The 23,628-nt window shown below is 38.3% G+C and overlaps 1 protein-coding gene across 1 annotated transcript; it reads left to right on the top strand.

The window, feature by feature from the left end:
* Positions 1–18,799: 18,799 nt before the first annotated feature.
* LOC111882490 (probable WRKY transcription factor 13) lies at positions 18,800–22,488 on the top strand. The gene is made up of 3 exons (XM_023878857.3): positions 18,800–19,131; positions 19,298–19,531; positions 22,077–22,488. Exons 1-3 carry the CDS (start codon positions 18,941–18,943, stop codon positions 22,249–22,251), a joined length of 600 nt encoding a protein of 199 aa, XP_023734625.1. The 5' UTR covers positions 18,800–18,940; the 3' UTR covers positions 22,252–22,488.
* The last annotated feature ends 1,140 nt before the right edge of the window (positions 22,489–23,628 follow it).

Genomic DNA, 23,628 nt, shown 5'->3' on the forward strand with positions numbered 1-23,628 from the left:
TTAAATACTTATGAAATTCACCAGCTTAAATGCTGATCTACTCTTTCAAAATTACTTGTATGTCCCAGGGATTCAGTAATTTCAGGTACTAATATGCTTTTGAAGAAGAGATGCTGCGGCGCCAGTTTAATCTCGTATTTTTGACATCATATTGTAATTGAGTTTTGAACATGTAACTTTTGACAAATGTAAACTTTCAATTATATATATGATGGTTGTATTGCTTTCTTTACTATGTATTCATTTGTTACGTTACCACATGAAGTCATCCGCCCCCGAACGTTTCCGCCGTTCAGGTTTGGGGGTGTGACACTCACTGATTCGAGTCTCAACTCGAAGGGTTTGGGATTTCGCGTCCTGACTTGCCGAGTCCAAGGCAATCTTCATCCGACTCGACGAGTTGTTCATCCCACTCGTTGAGTTCCTCCTAATCTTCATACTACTCACCGAGTCCACTCAATGGACTCGCCGAGTCCATTCAGATCTTCATACATGTAGAGGACTTTTGATTCATGCATGGACTCTAAATTGTAGATCTGCCCTTCCTAAGCCTATTCCTCACGTAAAGTTGCAAACTTTATGTGTAGAGAAGGAGATCTAGGCTAAACACACAATAAACTAGGGTTTAAGGCAAGGAGGCTCTTTAATCAACTCAAGGGCAGTTACTTTATGCTTCACCAGGCCAAATGAGCTTAGATCCGAAGTAGCAACCTCAGATCTGGTTTCTAACTCATATGAATATCTAAACATGGCTTAAAAGCCCCAAAACTCATAACTAGAATAGATCTAAATGAAGGAAATGACTTGGTACCTTCAATAACTCTGAAAGGTTCCACAAACTCTAGATCTACGACCAATCCTTGAAGCTTCAATGATTTCCCTCTTCCCTCTTCCTTCAAATCACCCAAAAATGGCTTGGAAGCTTGAAAGAGTAACAATGGGGCTTGGGGTTCGGTGTTCTCGGTTAGAGAGGCAGTAAAGGAACCCTAGGGAAGAGAATGAGATGCTTAAATAGGCTCCAAGTCCCGGATTTAGGGTTTTCCTTGCTCAGACCAGACTCGCCGAGTCTCCTTAGCCGACTCGCCGAGTCGGTCACTTACTCCTTGACCCAGATCCCGCTCGGACTCGCCGAGTTCCTCCTTGGACTCGACGAATCGTCCCTTAAACTTAGGGCTTCCTTTCCTTTCTTGGCCTTCCTGACTTTGGGTGTTACAACTCTCCCCCGCTTAAACTAAACTTCGTCCTCAAAGTTTGCTGTGGCCCACCGCCTGCGATCTGCTTCCAATACCCTACTAATTAATCCAACACCAACTGCATACCTTCGTTGGTCTTTCGTCCGGTCATTCCGACTAACATAAATCCTTGCGGGTAATAATCTCGGGTCAACCTTGACCCTGAACATGGTGGAAACACCACTTACTCGACCGATAAGCCTCCTGGTACTCTCCGAGTACTGCACTGAACCCATAGGGGTTCGCCCCCTCTTTCCTTGTGCGTTTTCTTGCCTTCCCAAAGCGATGCTCCATAACCAACTATTTACTTTGCCACTGTGAAGGTCCTATCCTTCACCTAATCTATTACTCCCGCTACCTCCGGTACGGGTCTTTACCTCCAGTGTCCGCTGGACACTTCTTACAACCATAACTTGGTGTTGAGCGCCCCTCGATCAATTAACTGAATTCCACCATAGACTACCTACCAACACTGCTTCTGACTGAAAATTTATGCTATTCCTTATCTGCCTTCCGGATGAACCGAGACCACCCTGGTCTCTATGAATCTATCAATATCTGGATTACCGGCTCCCACCGGTCGCTAGCCCCAACACAACTCCTAGTCGCTCCCAACGACTTTCGAAGAACTGCGACTACCTATAAATGTTCAATCTATTCTGCCATTCAGGCACTACAATCCTGGGATCCTCGATCCCATATCCAACACTACGGTCCCTACCACGTCTCACCTGTGCTACTAAAACTCACGGGCCTTGCCCACGGGTCTTACCGGCCTCTATCCTTCTAGTCTCACTTATCTAACCACTCTCGCACGAGCCTCGCCCACGGGTCTCACCCAATCATATTGCTGAGCAACCCTGCTCTCAGGTCTCACCTATACTGCTACTCTCATATGAGCCTCGCCCATGGTTCTCACCCAACTACATCCTGGAGCGGCCTCTCCCAAGGTCTCACTTCTCAAGGGCTATGCAGGCAAGCTCCATACTATTCTCATCCGCTACCCAATCCTGATTCCTACCTGGATCGCTAGGAGGTAAGGGCCTTGCCCAACTCCGCTAACTAGGAGATATGGGCCTCCGCCCATACTCTACTAACTAGCTGCTAGGGAATGCTACGGCTTACGCGTAGTCTTACAACACCTTCCACCACTAACTGCTAGTGAATGCTACAGCTGCCCCGTAGTCTTACAACACCTTCCACCACTGACTGCTAGTGAATGCTACGACTGCCCCGTAGTCTTACAACACTTTCCACCACTGACTGCTAGTGAATGCTGCAGCTGCCCCGTAGACTTACAACACCTTCCACCACTGACTGCTAGTGAATGCTACGGCTGCCTCGTAGTCTTACAACACTTTCCACCACTGACTGCTAGTGAATGTTGCGGCTTTCCCGCCGCTCTACCATGCTCTACATGCTACCTCTGCCACTGTCTACTAACATGAAAGCATTCCATGCTATCTATCCTTAAGATCTTCATTCCGACTCACTCGAGTCCTACAAGCGATCCTTCATCCTGAATACCCAACCAGGCTTTAACCATCACCATTACACACACTAACTGATGGGGAGTTTCTCAAACTTCCAATCCGGAATTCTTTAGTCCATCAAACGTTGTGCTACTACTGATCCTTCTCATAGGTCATGTACTCATCCTAGATCTGCGTGCTCTTGCCTTTGTACTCTCGGAGGGTTCTCCCCCACTTCAATCCTACTTACTCCTCACTGCTCAATGCTCTAAAAGAATCCCCGATCCTTGCTACCATTCCATAATCAATCTGCTGAGGAACCCCAAGCTTACCATAGCTAGGGATCTAACCAGTCCATTTCTAAAACTTATACGGCTCCGAACTAGCGAGACATACCAAGTTCCTCCAAGGCATGCTACAGTTACTGCACCCAAAGTAACCTTCTCCAATAGAACCCATCCCTTAACTACTATTCAAATATCCTAGGTATGCAGATGGCATATAACTCGATCACAAGCAAGCCGCACAAAATAAAATACTCATATCGATAATGATGCAGAACCATAACAATACAATCATGCACAAATAAAAGAACTGAAAACGGAAGTCGCATACCTGCAACGTCCGGCGCTGCTCGTGTCTCCAGGGTAGTCATCTGAAAATCCTTGCCTCCTACCGCAGGCGTCTCCGCACGGCCCTGACGGTTGTTTGTGATCCTCAAAGTTGTAGGGGCAGGTGCCGTCACCCGTCCTGCCGAAAACAAACTGGGGCACTGGGCCTTCTTGTGGCCTAGATGATTGCAGTGAAAACATATCAAGTCTGATCCCTGTGTGGTGGTAACAATACAATCCCTACTAAAATGACCAGTTCGACCACACTTGAAGCAGCCAGACTCACCACCACTACCACTCCTGCATGCGCCCCCGTGCGCCTTGCCACACTTCCTGCACCGACTGCGGTCCTGATAATCCCTCAATCTCGAATCCGATCCCTTGAGCCTTTTGCTCGAGCCTGTGGCTACCTGAACCTCATCCGGCTACCTCTTCCAAATCTGCTCCAAGTCAATCTCCCTCTCTCTAGCCCGAGAGATCATATCTTCCAGCGTCTTACAGCCGGACTTGCTCATGAACTCCCTGATGTCATCCCTCAACATCTCTTGATATCGGGCCTTCTTCATCTCCTCATCCGCGACATACTGTGGAACAAGAAGGGCCCTCTCCCTGAACTTGGCAGTGATCTCCGCCACAGTCTTAGTGGTCTACGTCAAATCCTGAAACTCCCATGCCAACTGTTGCACCTCGATAATTGGCGAAAACTCCGCCCTAAACCTGGCTGAAAAATCACCCAATGTCATCGCGTCCAACGCGGCATCATCACCCAAAGCATGCCCAATCTCTTCCCACCAATCCCTCGCTCTGTTCTTCAAAAGACAGGAAGCGAGTCTGACCTTGTCCCCCTGGGGACACCGACTCGTACAAAATGCGTTGGCAACATCATCCAACCATCTGCTGCTAGCGATGGGGTCCCTAGCCCCATGATAATCTGGTGCCCTGCAAGCCCTGAACTCTCGAAATGTCAAAGTACGCGCTACCATCAAAGCCATCATATCGGTACTGAAGGCTCCCAACCTCTCATCCAAGATCTCCAGTATATCCTCCTTGATCATGCCAAAGATTACAGGAGTCTGGTCTAGTATGTTGCGCGTAACCTCAGCTGATATCAACTCCCTCATTTGCTCCTTGAGCTGCGCGGCTCCGGAACCCGAGCCTGATCCCTCTCCGGCACCTGATCCGGCCACTGGTCTCTCTCGCAACGTCACCATGCTGAAACATATAACACAACCACTATCAGAATACTTATCACTGCTGCGAGACCAAATACACGCACTACCAGGTTCCCGATCTTGTCTCGGCCTTTCTCGAATCGAGTACGGATCCTCTGCTTTCAGTAGTACGGGACCATACTACCTTCCACATCTATCCGTACTTTCCTCAAGAACTGCTTCGACTCTACTGGGTCCCTTTTCCACTACTACTGCTCCCAGCACTACCTCATCTTAGGCTTGCCCTAGGGAAACCTCTGACTCAAACCAAACCAGTCCTCAGCTACTGAAGGACTCCTTGTGATGCCAATTAGCCATTACCTGGATACCATCACATGTGATGAGGCTCAGATAATCCTTCGAGTAAAAGACTCGTCCCTACAACGGTTGGACTCAAACAAGAGCTGCGCAATAGGGCCAAATCCAGCACTCTGAGATTATTCAACCCTGATCACATGTGACGTGACGTATCCACCTAATGGTCAACTCCCATCACTCGGAATCCCACATTGCACAAAGCAAGTAGCATTCGGACAAGGGAAAAAAATCTAAACATAACATACTCAAGCAATCATAATATCATACCTAGAATCTATACTAGCATGCAACACAAACTCATAAACTCAGGCATAACATAAATAGGCTATCCTACTACTGTCCTATCAGCACTATCATGTAGCTCAAAGCACATATAACAGGCACATAAGGCATCCTCCCTAGATCCTTAGTCCTAATCTAGCATGTTGTTCTATTAACTGATAATCATAACATAAACTTGTATGGGTATTTTGGGGTACTTACTTGAGCTCGGCTGATTGCATGCACCACACCCTTTTCTCTTATCAAAATTCTTTTCTTTCTGAATTCTTTTTGCTTTTCTAAAACTGTTTTCTTTCTTAAGACTCTCTTTTTACAATATGTCTTTTCATTTTGAAAACCTCTATACCAATTCCTCAGTTTGAGTTCAGACACACCCGAGAGCATGTCCGAATCCCTCAAACCAAGGCTCTGATACCAACTTGTAACGACCCAAAATTCAAGACTTTAATTTCTTTTAATAAAACATTACTTAAAGCAAAATCATCAATCCAAAACATAAACAGAGTATTAATTTCCAAAACACATGTTTGTTATCAGAGTAAAACATTCCCAGGCTGTCTAATCAATTGTGTGTGCCATGCGATCACCCCGAGCTCTTCCTCCGCTACCGGAAGTACCTGAAACCAAAACTGAAAACCGTAAGCACAAAGCTTAGTGAGTTCCCACCCTACCACATACCATGCATAACCACATACTGCACATATTGGGCCACGCCCGCTATCCTGGGCCTCGCCCCCTGCCTCGGGCCTCGCCCGCTACAACGGCCCTGCCGCTCCAGGCCCCGCCTGGCTTCGAACCCCGCTCGAATACATAGCTATTTCACTTAGGCCTCGCCTGTCACAGGGCCTCGCCCGCTAACATATTATAGCACATAAACATACCGCAACACATAAGCTAAACATATACTAATGGATCCTGTCCTAAGGCCTCGCCTATCCTGGACCTCGCCCTTGTCCTGCTATTGATGAGTCATGGAACCCCGTCCACGCTCCTACTTATAGTGAGATATGGGCCCAGCCCACTCTCACTCTTTCCCTAACTTGGGCCTCGCCCCTGTTCTGCTACTAATGAGATGTGGAACACCATCCACACTCTGCTATTGGTGAGATACGGGACCTCGCCCACACTCACCTCCCTACCAGGCACACACATATATCACACAGACAACAAGTATAAACTATCATATAAACAAATCCTTGGGCACCCGCCCGCTATCATTGAACCTCGTCCCGAATATCTTACTAGCATACTGTGTCTAGGGCTAACCCCGGGTCTTCTACTCATAACTACATGGGCCGGCATTGTGGCCTTAGACCCATTCACACAAAGGGAAACTCACCTACACTTGCTGAACTTGTTGATAACCCCTCGAAAACTCTCTGAACTCCTGCTCCACTAGCTCCCCGAGCTACCAATATCAATGCAACACTTAGTCTAACGGTCCCTCGAAAGTCAACTTAGTCAACTTTGGTCAACGTCAAAGTCTTGGTCAAAGTCAACCTTCCTGGTCGACCCTACTCGCTGAGTCAACCTACTGACTCGCCGAGTTCATATGCTCAGAGTCCTTCCATTCGCGACACGACTCGCCGAGTCAGACCGTGACTCGCCGAGTCTACCGATTTCCGAGTCCTGACCTGTCCAACTCACCGAGTCTCCACTCGACTCACTGATTCGAGTCTTAACTCGAAAGGTTTGGGGTTTTGCGTCCTGATTCGCCGAGTCCAAGAACAGACTCGCCGAGTCCAAGGCAATCTTCATCCGACTCGACGAGTTGTTCATCCCACTCGTCGAGTTCCTCCTAATCTCCATACTACTCGCCGTGTCCACTCAAAGGACTCGCCGAGTCCATTCAGATTACATGCAGAGGACTTTTGAGTCATGCATGGACTCCAAACTTTAGATCTGCCCTTCCCAAGCCTATTCCTCACGTAAAGTTGCAAACTTTACGTGTAGAGAAGGAGATCTAGGGTAAACACACCATAAACTAGGGTTTAAGTCAAGGAGGCTCTTTAATCAACTCAAGGGAAGTTACTTTATGCTTCACCAGGCCAAAATGAGCTTAGATCCGAAGTAGCAACCTCAGATCTGGTTTCTAACTCATATGAATATCTAAACATGTCTTAAAAGCCCCAAAACTCATAACTAGAATAGATCTAAATGAAGGAAACGACTTAGTACCTTCAATAACTATGAAAGGTTCCACAAACTCTAGATCTACGGCCAATCCTTGAAGCTTCAATGATTTCCCTCTTCCCTCTTCCTTCAAATCACCCAAAAATGGCTTGGAAGCTTGAAATAGTAACAATGGGGCTTGGGGTTTGGTGTTCTGGGTTAGAGAGGCAGTAAAGGAACCCTAGGGAAGAGAATGAGACGCTTAAATAGGCTCCAAGTCCCGGATTTAGGGTTTTCCTCGCTCAGACCAGACTCGCCGAGTCGGTCACTTACTCCTTGACCCGGATCCCGCTCGAACTTGCCGAGTTCCTGCTTGGACTCGATGAGTCGTCCCTTAAACTTAGGGTTTCCTTTCCTTTCTTGGTCTTTCTGACTTTGGGTGTTACAATGATGAATTATACTTACCAAGAGTATGATAAAGCTTGATGATCAACCTTGGAGTCTCGAAATAGAGAGAAAAAGTTTGAGAGAACAGTGTTTGATCTTGTGGTGGAAAATGAGAGAATGAATGAAGTGTGAGGAGAGAGGATGGATGTTCCATCTCTAAGAACGTGGGAAATGGCTGGAAATCATGATAAACTGCTTTGGCATGACCTAGGTATGGTGGAAGGAATGTGGCTGGTCATGGAGTCGGTGTGGGTGGTTGCTTGTGTCATAAAGTAAAGAAAAGTCAACACTCCATCTCTTGTACTTCACCCACTCTTCTTGGATAAGATTTATCCCCAAAAACGCGATTAATTAATAAATATGGGGCCTTATATGTTAAATAAAGTTTTGGGTGAAAATCCCGCGTTAAAACAATTAAAAACGGGCCTAAAACGCAAAACTAATCGAAAACCGGGTGAAAAAGAGCTTCCTGTGAGGCCTCTCGGTCCTAGGTCGAGGTTCGGTCCGAAGGAACCTTTGGTTCCTGAGAGGGTTCGCTTCAAGATGGTGCATTTCGCTTCTGATGCCTTCGCTTATGATGCCTTCGCTTCTGACACCTTCGCTTCTGACAAATTCGCTTCTAACATGTTCGCTTCTGACACCTTCGCTTCTGACAAGTTCGCTTCTAACAAGTTCGCTTCTAACACCTTCGCTTCTGACTAGTTCGGTTCGTAAGAGGGGTTCGGCTCCTTAAGAGGGTTTCGGGTCCTTAAGTCTATTTTATCCGTTTTTACCCCCGTTTTAAGCGATTTTTGACCTGGTTAAGGTTCGGGATGGCTCGAAAGACTTCAAAATGTTTAAGGAACTTTTGAGAGAGATTTGGGAGAGATTTCACATTCTTGGAGAGATTTGGGAGAGATTTCACATTCTTGGAGAGATTTGGGAGAGATTTGACATACTTGGAGAGATTTCTCATATAAAGAGAGATTTGGGAGAGATTTCACATAGAAAGAGAGATTTGGGAGAGATTTCACATTCTTGGAGAGATTTCTCATACAAAGAGAGATTTGGGAGAGATTTGACATTCTTGGAGAGATTTCTCATACAAAGAGAGATTTGGGAGAGACGTGACATTCTTGGAGAGATTTGGAAGAGATTTGACATACTTGGAGAGATTTCTCATACTTAGACAGATTTGGGAGAGATTTCTCATACTTAGAGAGATTTGGGAGAGATTCTAGATAAAGAGAGATAGAGTGAAAACGATTGAGAGAGGTTTTGTGTGTGACATTTATGAGTGTTTGGTTCTATAACGCAAGGTCCGTAAGCCCCGTTAAGCCATGTTCAAGGACCTTACACACTCCCAATGAGTATGCAATATTGTTTTATCGGTTTGGTTCATACTTAACACATTTTTAGATTAATGAAATATAAATATACGAACTTTTCAATTGATGATTTCTCATTAGCATAGCGAGTTGTATAGTAATTACCTAACATAAGCCCTAGTACCCACGGGTTAATTGAGTCGATCAGTTTGACTTGTTGACTTAGTTGACTTTTACTTGACTGGAATTTGACGGTTGTCACACTCTTGGATGTAAGTAGTGATTTAAGACTGTCATGAGTATTAGTGGAATGTATATAGTGATATGACATAACATAGAGACTGTGCTAACACTCATCAGTACCTAATAGAGATTAAAGTATTGGACCAACTCGTGCTTAGAGATTACTTCATGGATATAGTCACGAGTAATTATAATACAATAATATCTTCTATTCTTCAAAGCTAGATTTCTTTTTGAACCGGAAAATAGAGTGTAACCCGACCCGATGGATCAGGAATGCCTGGCGGGCCACCAAGAGGGGCACCACTCACCATCAAAGGGAACGAAGAATCGAACCCACGCCAATCCAGGGAAAATCCCCCAAATGTGCTAAGCCAAGAGTAGAACTCTTGACCTCACCCACTGAGGCCTATAACCCAGGATGCATCACAACCAGCTAGGCTGGTGATCACATGCTCTTCAAAGTTAGATACATGTGGGGTTTTGCTTTATGATTTTGTTATGCATTTGTTTACTCAAACGCTACCATTAACTATGTAGTCGAAGGTTATTTGTTCGTTTTGCCTTAACAGGAGATGCGATATCTATGGACCCCTCGATGATTTGGTGCTAACATCTCAAGTGCTTAGCCGAGCCCTGACTGGAATTGATGTATTCAATTTAGTAGTCATATTCATTCATCGCAAGTCTATATCGGGAAACATAATCTTAAATTATGATATTGACCATTATCCATGTCTCAAGTTCATACAGATATCTAGAATGAAGGGATAGTTGATCACTTATCTAAGGGCTGAATCTTGATTAGATAAAGGGTTCAATAGTTGCATTAGATGGCTAAATATCTGTTGATTCTTAGAGAAGAGTGCAAGGTCATTAACTATTGATAATATTTCTAAGTGTGAAACTGTTGCACTAGATGACTTGTCTAAGTGTGAAACTGTTGAAGTAGTGTGCAACGTCATTAAATATTGGTAATATTTCTAATAATACTAGGTTGCTTTTAGGTTTCCCTTAAGAACCAAATTGAGTAAAATAAATAAAGGAGAAATTGGTTTATTAATTAATATGGTTAGTAATTAATTAGAAACTGGTTGGAAATATATTTTAGGAACTAATTACTAGTTTAATTAATCATAGGGTTAAATATTCAATTAATAAATAGTTGGTTTATCAGGAATATTCCAGAACCCTTATGGAATTAGGGTTGCATGAAAAAGACTCCATCCCATATAGGAAAAGGAGTGAATTTCGTTGTACGCATTCCATCCCACATTGGAAGGAGTACAAAAGCTAGGAAGTCATCCAATGCTATAAATAGGGCCTTAGGGATTTCATTCTTCCTTGCACATTGGCTTGAAGTTTCGCCAACCATTATTCTTAATCCCATAGGGAAGATTTCTAACCCTCCTAAGGTTTGTGAAATTGTCGCTTCTCCAAGTTATTTTTATTTCACTCTTTGGTGTCATTGAGTAAGATACCATTAAAAGGATTCTGGTTTGGGTCCTTTCATCAATTGCAACTTCATGGAGGATAAGATCTCAAGCAAGGAGATAAAGGGCTATATAAGAGGTATTTTTTGTTATTTATATTTTATGTTTTCATAATGTTGTTTTAATTAGTATGAAGCAAGAGATCCATGGGTGCATGTACACTTAGGTATATCATAGTTTGATTTTTCAGCTACCTAGTTTAATTGTATTTGATGCATAGGAAACCCAACAATTTCATCTAACATAGTACATTTTGGTTGCAGATAATACGCACATATAGCATTTGATTGTCTAGATACTTCATATCCAAGTATAAGATGAAAGTAACTATGCACTCACTTGTTAGAAGTGGAAGACTGGTGATTTTGGCAGAGCTTCGCCTAACACTTTAGCTTTTGCTTTTGATGTGACCTATGTACGATTAGTAATGAGTCTTGATCTTATATTCATAGCGAATAATGATAGTCGAGATTCATCACCAATCCCAATATCTACATTAAGATCTATCAGGTAAGGAATAACTAGGTACGATCATCTTAGAGGTAAGGTCTGTTTGGTATGCAGAGTATACTGTCTGGAAATCCCACTTTAAATACCTCACTAAATCTGGCCTAGACATCACTCCCGTAAGTAGATCAATCAGTATAATGAATTGGAATCAATAATAAATATTATTTATAGGTTCACAATAATGATTACGAACATAAATATAGGTTACACTTGTAATAAAAAAGTGTAGATTAACTTACAAATTATTTTAGCAAAAACTGGGAAACTGTGTTAGCCGAATTCCAACTCGAACACTACTCTTATCGGACTCCTAGATACGCAAGAGCTTTGGTAAAGCACTCAGGAAACCCGAAAAAATTTGAACTCAAGAACGAAGAAAGTCTCAAAGAAAAAGGAGAACTGAAATGGTGTGGAAGTGAAGAAAATCGAGGGGATTAATATAATGTAGCGGGTGTGTGCCACGCACCGACAAGAGTTGTGCCGCTTCCTCGAGCTTTGCTGGTCCTCTCTCTACCTACCACCTTTCGTGCTCTGATCCTTCCATGTCATTGCTTCCAGAAGACTGCTACTTGTCGCTATTTTGTGGTGGCATGTGCTGCGCGCTCCATGGGCTACGTCACCTTGTCTTCACGGGAGAGTCGGCCGTCGACCATGCCACGTGGCATACTCCGGTGCTGCCAGGTCACCCTTCATAGGAATTTTTGCAAATCTTTGAACCACCATAACTTTAAAATGCGAGCTCCAGTTTCGATGTTGTTTATCAGCACAAAATCCTCCCGAAGAGCTCTACAACTCTCATTAAGGTCTCAACCGCTAATTTTGAGTCTAACTAAGATTCATATTTAGAACGGTTTAGACTGTTAAAGTTCGTGCATAATTCATTAATCCTTCATACGAACTTTGTTATCGACTGTCTTTATATTGATTGACTCTTAATAACAAGATCTTCAACTCTTGTTTAGATTGTTTTAACTAATAGTAAACAGATTGGAATTTTTTCTGTGTTTGCACTGCTGCGTTGAAACTTCGAAAAATCGTAACTTCCTCATATGAAGTCAGATCTGGATGTACTCTATATGCGCGCTCTTATTTTATGATCACTACGAATTTCATTTAGATTACTTAGGCTAATAAGCAACCTATCTAAAATTCACTTTTTACGGTAGGCATAGCCGTGTCGGTTCAATCGCGAAACTTCGGAGAAGCATAACTTCTTCATACAAAGTTAGACTTGAGAGTTCTCTATATGTACGAAATTCTTATCAAATATATTATAACTTTGGTTAGGATTATTTATTCTAAATAACCTTCTATCAAAATTTCATTTTATCACTTATTATATCTTAATTGTCTAGTTTGAAGGTGTAGGCGTTATAATTATTTGGCTCTTAGGATGATTACGTCCCAAAATCATCAGCAAAATAGGGTTGGATGATGACCCGCAAATTTACTGTTTCATCCTATGTCATAATCGTAACTCATATGTCTTTCCAAGTGAGTATCAACTCTAAGATTTCTTATCTACTTGTGGTGCTCAACCTCAAACCCGCTCTTCATTGTATTTTGGATCTTTAGTCCAAACCTTTGAGTTACAAACTCGATCTTTATCGACAACTCTTGCTCCTTCTAGTAGATTTAACCCAAGATAAATCTTAACTTTGACTACCGTAACAAACTGATGGGTCATGCTATAATGACCTTTCATCGTATGATGCAATGGCTAGACTCAGGTCTATTTGAGTCAGATTTTAGCATGGAAGATACTTTCCTTCATTTTCGAATATGATATAATCACATCAAGTCAAGTAATATTTCTAGCTGTATGCTACTTTGTCTTAATGACGGCTATGATACTTTTATCGGTCGCTTTAATTATCTTCTCCTCCAACCTTTTAACTAAAGTCGTACGTCACATCAACCATGGTTCTTTGAACCGAGTAATATACATCCTAGACTTATCTTAATAGAACTCGATTTGTAACGACCACTAGGGTCAGAATAACATTTATCTTTGTAGTCATCACCCAGACAAAGGTAATGACGAAAATGAATAAAACAATTTCAACTAATAGGGCCTCGGTAACCTTTTAACTCTTCCTGATGCAAGTGTGATTCATGTGCTTCTGGAAGTAGAGGCATCTACTACTTCCATACCTAGTCATACTTGTCTCAAGAAATGCCTTGCAGTCCCCAAGCCATTATTCAAGAAAAGAAAAAATCACACAACAACTTAACACATTGGATAATATAACATAAAGGGTTTTTATAACTTCCAAAAATGGTTACAAACATTCTAAAGTTCTCAATACTCCATGCCTCTTATATAGGATACATAATACAATACTATTAATTTGGGATGACTAACTATGAACCTTCAACTTCATTATCTTAATCTGCTTCACCTTCTGCTGCCTCTAGGGTCATCTGAAATGCCTGTGGCACATTTTCTTTGCATTTCCTTCCCTCCTTGGGCACTCTTGCTTGAAATTTTCTTCTTCACCACACTTCAAGCATACTTCTTTCTTGGCCATGCATTCATTAGCATAATAACTAGTCTTTCCACATTTGAAGCAAGTCATGTCCTTAGTGCATTTCCCAAAGAGATTTCTTCTGCACTTGTCACACCACTTGGCTTCAATGTTTCCCCTAGACATCTTATCGTTGGGGTTAGAATTCAAGAATTTTTTTTCTTATCAGATCTTGAAGATCCCTCAACTTTCATTTTCTATCCAGTCTCAGCTTTTTCCATACCCTTTTTACCTTATCTATGTCTCTACATTCTTAGCCGCCTAGATGGATGCTTTCAGAAGGGTTTCTAGCTTCATCCTTGGCCTATAATCTGAAGGTAGGCCAGTAGCAAACTTGCTTACTTTGGAAAGTTCGGTAGGAACCAAGTTAGGAACTAGCTTCATCTTCTTAGTGAAAGTTGCAACATACTTGTATCTTCAGATTCTAGAATTCATTTTTGATCTCCATAAGATCTTGTTCATAGAATAATTGCATCTTCAACTCCTCAAGAATGTTCTCCCAAGACATCTTAATGGATTATGAGCATGGCATAGTATCAGCCATCAAATTCAACTAGCTTAATACTCTACTCTTTAGCTGTCTAACCGTGAGGATGGTCTTTTGTATGTTCCTGCTGTCGCAAATTTCAAACACCATCTCTATTTCAAAAATCTAGTCCACAACTTCCACTGGTGTTGGACTTTTTGAAAGACTTGGTGGTTTGGAGGCCATGAAGTCCTTATACTTGCATCCATATTTTTCAAATTCCGCATCAGGGTTGTTCCTCCTAACCTTTCATGGTTTAGCTCGGCTAATATTCTGGCTATAGTTTCCTTCCTTTGACTATTCCACATTAAGTTTAGGTTGCACAAATGGTGCAGTATGTTCATCCCTATTATTCCATAGTGGTTGTCTCATCTCCTCCCTTTGTTTGGCTAACATAGCCTGAATCATTGGTTTGACTCCTGCCACCATGACAAGTTCATCTACCGACACATCATTAGGTGCATGGTTATTCACATACGGATGACGTTATCAGTTTCCATTATTGTTTCCTAATCTACTTAATGTTCTTACATGATGTTCCATACACCGGTACAATCATTCAGGGTACTATAAGTGCAAGTATATTATTAGAGAGAAGATTTTACTTATGTTTAGATGCATAATCCTCCTTATCACCCCAAAAAGTTATATGCCAGTTCTAATACATTAATAAAACATTTAGAAGCCTGAACACATAAAATTTCCTTATCCAATTAAGGTCGGCGATAAACCTTACATCTAGTCATGCAATAGCAATTTAGGAAACCTAAATCATGCTATAAATCTTTTAGCATATAACAACAAATTATATATCTTATCTTAAAGTAAGCTTGTTTTTCTATTAATTTAGGTATGCTACCTAAAATAAATTGGATACACACCTTACGATCATTTCTTAGCATTCTAAGTTGAAGTCTAGAAATCCAAATAATCTTAGTTCGCTTAAATTAATGCTCTGATACCAATTGTGATATCCCCATTTTCATGGTCAGAAAAGACCTTTTTATTTATGCTTATTTTAAACAGAGTTTATTTATAAATGCAAATTTGTCCCATAAGTATTTCCACAAAAATGTTTTTCATTGATTATTAAAAACTTGGGATGTCATCACTCATACAAGAAATATAAACATAAGCATAATCATTACTGGCCTTACACCATTTAATGGACTATATTTCCTTGAATCTTTCATCATTTTCAGACATCAAATACCTTCATATCGATACTTGTGATACAAAGAAACTGAATGAGTCAGGTTGGGAAACCTAGTGAGTACATAGGGTTTTCAACCCACAATAATATAGTTAATATGTCTAATTATCAAACAGTTAACCTGATTACCCATCCCTATTTTCTTATATTTTCGTGCTTAAGGATCTACCCTAGGGATCATCATAATCATCGTTGCTGATAACACTATTTTAAGGATTTTTCTCTACGATACATATCAATAGGTTTTCTTCTATATTTATTTCAATGGATCTATCCTAAGGATCATCATAATCATCGTTGTTGACAGTAATGTTTTAAGTATTTCTCCGCAATACATGTTAGTAGGAAGTAGAGTCCATCAAATGAACGTGTAGTTCATCATTTACATGTTATGAACCTGCCTGTTTTCCACTAGACTGTCTAGAAGAGTTTGGATTTGTCATCTATACTCTATTAGATGAATACATCATATAGTATAATAGTACTAGTAATTCAAGGCCTATTAGTTTCATATACCATCATTCATCACCCTCATTCTTTTATTCATCCCTCATTACTGGTCACTACCCAATATAGTATACGTATGAAAATACATATATGGTAATGCATATAAAAAATCATCTTATATTATTTCATCTAACATAGGACATTTTGGTTATAGATAATAAGCACATATATCATTTAATTATCTAAATATTTCATATGTATGTATAAGATGAAAGTAACTATGCATTCACTTGTTAAAAGAGGATCATTGGTGATCTCGGTAGAGCTTCGCCTAACATCTTAGCTTTTCCTTTTTATTTAACCTAGGTACGATTAGTAATGAGTAGTCTTATATTTCTGGCGACTAATGATAGTCTAGATTCCTTATTAATCCTAATGTCTACCTCAAGATCTATCAACTAAGGAATAACCAGGTAGGATCATATCAGAGGTAGGATTCGTTTGTTATACAGAGTATACTGTTTGGAAATCACACTTTAAGCACCTCAGTAAATCCAACCTAGACATCACTCTCGTAAGTAGATCAATCAGTGTAATGACTTGGAATCACTGATAAATCTCATTTATAGGTTCATAATAATGACTATGAGCATAAATATAGGTTACACTTGTAATAAAATAAGTGTAGTTTAACTTACATCAATTTTTAGCGAAAACTGGGAAATTGTGTGGGTAGAACTACGACCAGAACACTACTCTTCTCGGACTCCTAGATATGCAAGACCTTTGCTAAATAACTCAAGAAACTTTAAAAATTTAGACCCGAGAAAGAAGAAAGTCTCAGAGAAAAAGGAGACTTGAAGTTGTGTGGAAATGAAGAAAATTGAGGGGGTTTATATACTATCATCCACATGTCGCGCACCGACAAGAGGCACGCCGCACCCTCAAGCATTTGTTGGTCCTCTCTCCGCCTGCCATGTGTCATGCTCTTATCCTTCCACGTCATTGTTTCTAGAAAACTGCCACGTGTCACCATTTTGTGGTAGCACATGTCATGTGATCCTTGGCCACACTACCATGTCTTCGTGGGAAAACCGGCCACCTATCATGCCACGTGGCGCACTCCGGTGTTGCCACGTTACCGTCAGTAAGTATTTTCACAAATCTTCGACTGGCAAACTTTCACACACGAGCTCCTTTTTCGACATTCTTATGTCCCCAGAATCCTCTCGACGAGCTCTACAACTTTCATTCAGGTCTTAACCACTAGTTCTAACTCTAAGTAAAATTCATATTTAGACCGGTTTAGACAGTTCAAGTCCGTACAAAATTCATAACTCTTTCATACGAACTCTGTACTCGACTGTCTTTGTATCGATGAAATCTTAATCACGAGATCTTCAACTCTTGTTTAGATTGTTTTATCTAACAATCACCGATTTGAATTTTGATATTTGTGTGTGTACTGCTGTGTTGAAACTTCAAAAATCGTAACTTCCACATACGAAGTCAGATTTGGACATTCTCTATATGCACGCCCTCTCTTTTAAGATTACTACGACTTTCGTTTAGATTACGGTACACATAGTCGTGTCATTTCATTTGCGAAACATCGGAGAAGCATAACTTCTTCATACGAAGTCGAATTTTAGAGTTTTTTATATGTACGAAATCTTTGTCACATATACTATAAGTTTGGTTGAGATTACTAAATAATCTTCCATCAAAATGTCATTTTATCTCTTATTATATCTTAATTGTGTAGTCCAATGTTGCGGGCGTTACAAATAGCAATGATGGTGGTAGTAGTGGTGATAGGGGTTTGTGGCAATGGTAATAGAAGTAATGAAACATAATAGTGGCAACAACATAGCAATAACGATTGAGTAACACCGATGACCTCTTAGAAATGACTTGGCAATATCAACGACAAATAAAGTCTTTGGAGAATCTAAAAAAATTATGTATTTTTATAAAAATTTGGACACATTTATGTATAAATATATATTGTATATTTTATTAATCCTTAGTGAGTTATGTTCTCCTATGTGAGAGATTCAAAACAATATATATTGTGTCAAAAACAAAGAATGTGTTAATAAGATACCGATGATCAAATATGAGTATTTGGAAATAAACTTAGCAAATAAAGTGGCAGTGAGAATGTATCCCACATAGAAAATGGAGCAAAGTCTTAATGAGTTTATAAGCATAGATGTGTAATGGTTTATAAGGTTCTATGTATGATTTGACTCCAACACCTATTCGCAAGCAGGGGTGCAAATCATATATTTTGTAGACAAAATCAAAGAACTCATGTGTGGACGCGACGTCAGACACAAATGCAACTCAAAAACTTGGGGACCGCATAAACCACGCTTTTTTGGAGAACTTTACAACTCTACATACAATTTCAACGATTTTTTCAGGCAAATTGTCAAATCCGACAGTACACACTGCTTTGGTTGTTATACACCGGGAACAGACGACATACCTATTTAAAAGAATCATGTCAAACACGAGCCTCATTCAATCGGCATTATTATCTAATAATTATTTATTCTACAGATTTATTAACGAGAATGTCGCAATACATTTTAAAACTTTGAATACGAGGGAGCCAGCGAATAATTGTGTTGCTACTCAAAACTCAAAAGTGATAACTTGTGAATTTGATTGTCAGTTTCAGTTTCGAGATCAACTTTTTAAATGTAATTTAAAATAATGGTATTTTTGTAAATATCTTAGTAACTTAAGACTTTATGTGTTACTAATATGTTTTTATTTTTATTTTTAAAATTGTTACAGTTGTCTTTAGGAACAAACTATTTTAAGGGTTTTTTAGTATACTTATTTGATCGGTCGTCTGTGTAGAGAAACTCAGAAGTACTCCCATGCCCCCTCCATAAAGCATAAAGGAAACTCCCTTTTCTGTGTTATTTCCATCTCTTTACACATCAACTTTCTTTCAATTCCCAAGCCAAGACCATGCTCAACCAAGGGTTTTTAGAAGATCAACAAATAAGTTTCTTTCCTTTTCCTGCAAACATGATTTCCCTTCCCAATCAAAACTTGAAAACTCTATCACCTTCTTATCACCTTCCACAACACTCTAAACCAGAACAGCATCTCACTTCTCACTTTGGTCTTCCTTTACAATCTTCAAATGCAAATTACTGGTAATTAAAGGTTACGTCTCTCTGGTCGTGGATTATGTCGTCTTTCACAACCCTAATATATATTTTTTGAAAAGAGCATATATGTAAAAGTTTGCTTAATTCAACAATGATTCTCTTTCTTTCCCATAACTTTTGGTTCTAAATGATGCTTAATTTCTTGTATTAGGGCATGGGGGGAAGTGGGTGAAATAATTAGCAACAAGATATTAGGGATGGGTAGGGATGATCATCATCACCATCTAGGGGTTTCTGGAATGAAGATGAAGAAGATGAAATCGAGAAGAAAAGTGAGGGAGCCCAGGTTTTGCTTCAAGACGATGAGTGATGTCGATGTATTGGATGATGGCTACAAATGGAGGAAATATGGCCAAAAAGTTGTCAAGAACACACAACACCCCAGGTACTTCATCAATTAAGTTGGTCCTTTATTCTTCATATTCTTATGATTTTTATACGTACACAAATCCAGACATATATACATATGTACACATGAAAGAAATTGTCCAGATAAGTTTTTAAATAAAACTTGTGTCAACATGCCTAAAATCATAGATCACTGCAAAAACCTGGATCTAAGCATAGATATATATATATAACCTAATTATGGATGCTCGATCCTGCACAAAACCATCAAAAATACTTAAAAACTGTTTTCTAGTTGCATATGCATTTCTTTTTTCCTCAATAGGTCAAGGAGTATTACTATATATATTATAATTTTCATGTGACTGAAAGCAAGTTCTCAAGAACATACATAAAAATTCACGTCGATCTATTTGAATAAGTTAGATACACATTATTTTTGACTTACTAATGAAACTCACATCTCATTAAACGAATTAGTTTGCGGCATCCAAACAAAAACCATTTTATTATAATCTCCTTTTTAATTGAGCATACTCCAGAATGGTTATTTGAATCTTTTAGGTTGCTTGATTTATTATAACTTACAATTGTTAGTTCATATGGGATCAAAATATTATTTTGATCTTAGAAGTTTGTACATGTTTATAAGTTTAATAAATCCTTTTCGGACCAAATTTGAATGGTATATATATCTTAATATGTATAGGTATCTGTAATTGTGGATTAAAATTTGTGAGATACGATAAATTACTTTGCAAAAAATGTATTTGTACGATTCATTGAGCAACATATATGTACGTAAACCATGGGCCAAACCACAAAACTTTATATGCAAATAATTTGCTTTGTTATACATTATATTAAATGAAATCATATCAATAATAATGAAATTTTTTTTGATAAGTTCAAAGGCACTTTCAAAGTACTTGCATGAGTAGTTACTCATTTCGATCGCTCCAATCAAAAAATTCGATCGACCAAAATATAATTAATTGATAGGATACGGGATGAAGCAAGAATATAATGCATAGCAAAAGGAATTAAGTTGATAACGTGGAAAACGTAAATATAAAATAGATCTTACATAATTGTTTTACAATTTGTTTACTGATTACATTAACTTCAAATTAACTAGATCCCGCATACTTTCATGGTTGATAGACCAGAAATTTATTTTGATTTCGTACATTATTAAGATCAAACATATCGACAGATAAAATAAAAAATAAAAAAAGATGTTACAAATTGTTTGGTGAGTGGAGTAAATTATCTGGTGCTAGCTCAAATAGTATAATAAGTAAGTGGTGGGGACAAAGTGTAATAAGTGAAACTACGCATTTCTTCTTTGCATGCATTTAGGTTACAGAACACAGAGCACCATTATTCTCTGGGTCTTTCAGGAAGTGGGTTTTGAAACTTTGGTTCACGTTTTAGGGTAAACTCTTCAAACCTTAGTTGTCCGTTCTTGGTTATGGTCTTTTGCAAAATTCATTTCTCTTTTCGAGTTGATCTGATGTAACTAAATCCATAATCACACAACCTTTTTTATTTTTCAAAATAGAATACACATTATTTTAAGTTTAACTAAAAGTTTTGTAGCGCATTATACACACAAAATATGGATCCTAATCATATAATTAAAAGTTTTTTCAATTTGAAACACCATATAATCATTCTAAAGTTTCCTTCGGATCATACAATTAAACCGTATATAAATCTTAATAATCTTCTAATTAATGCTTGTTTTAGGGACAGTCATAATGTATTTCGTTATCTCATAGAAAGAAAAGTTCCAGATTCAGTTTAAACGTGTGTTATGAATTTTTATGAGCTGTTTCAATATTTTGTTGTATACAACTTTCTATTATAATTTTTTTTTTTCAAATTAGAATTTAGAATTCGATATCATAGACTTTCTTAAAGATCAAATAATCATGCAAAAGTGCTACTAAAAGCCAAACTAGGGAGCCCACCTAAACATCCCTTCTTCTTCGAGGAAAACATGATGAAGACAGCAGTTGCCAGTTTGCATTTGTTTTCGCAATTGTAGTTCAGGCTAATTTACTTTTATAAAAAACAATTAGATATTATAATTGAATCATTACATGGTACATATTTATTTCCTTTATATAACATCTAAAGAAAAATATATCCTTTTATATATGAACTAAAAGATACTACATTAGATGACGTAAGTACGATATTTTGCTCCGTTTAAAGAGAATTGAATTAACATCAAGGTCACAGTTGAAGAAAATGCCCCCTCCATTAAATTCTAACAACAATGGTAGCATTGCTAAACATATATACCAAAATGAAAATATACTGAATTGAAAATGGATTTTATCAAAACGAATTAACCAACGTATAAAATAGGTCAATGCACCAGATACTATTATCATATTTGTGTGTTTACAAAAGTGAATAAACAACACATAAAATAGGCCGATGCACCAGCTACTACTATCATATTTCTGACAGGACTAAAATACAACCTTTAATTTTTCTTTAAAACATTACATTCATATCAAGTAAAAAAAAACTTACATGTTTTATATGATCACAATTTTAAAATGTAGGAGTTATTATCGATGCACACAAGACAATTGTCGTGTAAAGAAACGAGTTGAGAGATTAGCAGAGGACCCGAGAATGGTGATTACAACTTATGAAGGTAGACATGCACATTCACCATCACAAAACGAGGAAGATTCAGAAGCTAACACTGCTAAGCTCTGTAATTTCTGGCTCTAGACTAACTTTATATTGATAGTAAGACCCTAGGCTATCATTGTATTGCTATTGATAGTATGATGCTAATGATAGTTAGTGTGTGGATTTCTTTCATTTGTATATGATGTCCTCTTTTTGTTGGACGATCGTGGATGAATGCCTTTCTCAAACAAGAATTATATCTTTTATTTACAAATTTGTGTGATTGTGTAAATGTTGGCAATTATGTAACGTTTCAAGATGTTTATTATTACAGAATATCCGATCATAAATGAGATATCCCTATTTTTATGGTCTGAAAAAGATTTTTTTTAATGCTTAGTTAAAACATTTGTTAATGTAGAATTGATCCCAAAATAAGTTTGATATGATATAATACTAGGTGTGAGACCCATGTATTACATGAGTTTATTTAAAAATAAATAAATATGAAATTTTAACAATTTGAAAAGTTTGTATTTATAAGAAAAATGAGAATTTTTTTGAATTATTAAAATTAATGAGGTTTTAATGTATTGAATACATTACATATATACACTATTTTTAATAAATACCTTATATATATATATATATATATATATATATATATATATATATATATATATATATATATATATATATATTACCTTACACATTAAATATGAAATTTTAATTTAATAAAATGATAAGTGGAAAATAGAAAATTTAAAAATTTTACCAAATGTCATGTGTCCAAATGAATGAGAAGAGGACATGTGGTAAAAAAAAAACCTTCATTTATTAGAGTAGATGAAATCAAGGCACTTTAGAAGAAATTTTTTCATTTATATTTACAAAATTTGGGATGTTATAACTAATAAAAGAAATAAAAACATAAACGAAGACTTACTACATTTCATAACACTAACGGTTAAAATCTCCTTGAATCTCTCAGTATAAACACACACCATTATTACCTATGATGCAAAAAAACTGAGTGAATCAGATCGGAAAACCTACTAAGATACATAGAGATTCAACTTATAATATTATAATCTTTAATTATATATATATATATATATATATATATATATATATATATATATATATATATATATATATATATATATATATATATATATATATATATATATATATATATATATATATATATATATATTCTTCAGCATTCAAATAACCTAATTACCACACTCCCGTTGTTCTCACTTACTAATCCTAATATGATGGTCTTGAGGGATCTTTTTTAAATGATCTTTATTTGCAGACAACTTTAATTCCTATATGATTTGGCACGACAGTCAGACAATACTTTTGGTAAACACGGCAACACAACAATACATTAGTACTTTGGATAGTCACGACATGCACGACATCGTAATAGTACTTTGGTTTAGCACGACAATAGAAAAGTACTTCGGA

This window comes from Lactuca sativa, chromosome 4 (assembly GCF_002870075.4).
Source record: "Lactuca sativa cultivar Salinas chromosome 4, Lsat_Salinas_v11, whole genome shotgun sequence".
In the NCBI taxonomy this organism is placed as follows: domain Eukaryota; kingdom Viridiplantae; phylum Streptophyta; class Magnoliopsida; order Asterales; family Asteraceae; genus Lactuca; species Lactuca sativa.

Excerpts from the sequence above, each read along its gene's own strand:
- LOC111882490 (XM_023878857.3), top strand. The coding sequence starts at position 18,941 with ATGCTCAACCAAGGGTTTTTAGAAGATCAACAAATAAGTTTCTTTCCT. Across the intron at positions 19,132-19,297 it reads TCTTCAAATGCAAATTACTG|GGCATGGGGGGAAGTGGGTG; the intron begins GTAATTAAAGGT and ends TTCTTGTATTAG. Across the intron at positions 19,532-22,076 it reads AAGAACACACAACACCCCAG|GAGTTATTATCGATGCACAC; the intron begins GTACTTCATCAA and ends TTTAAAATGTAG.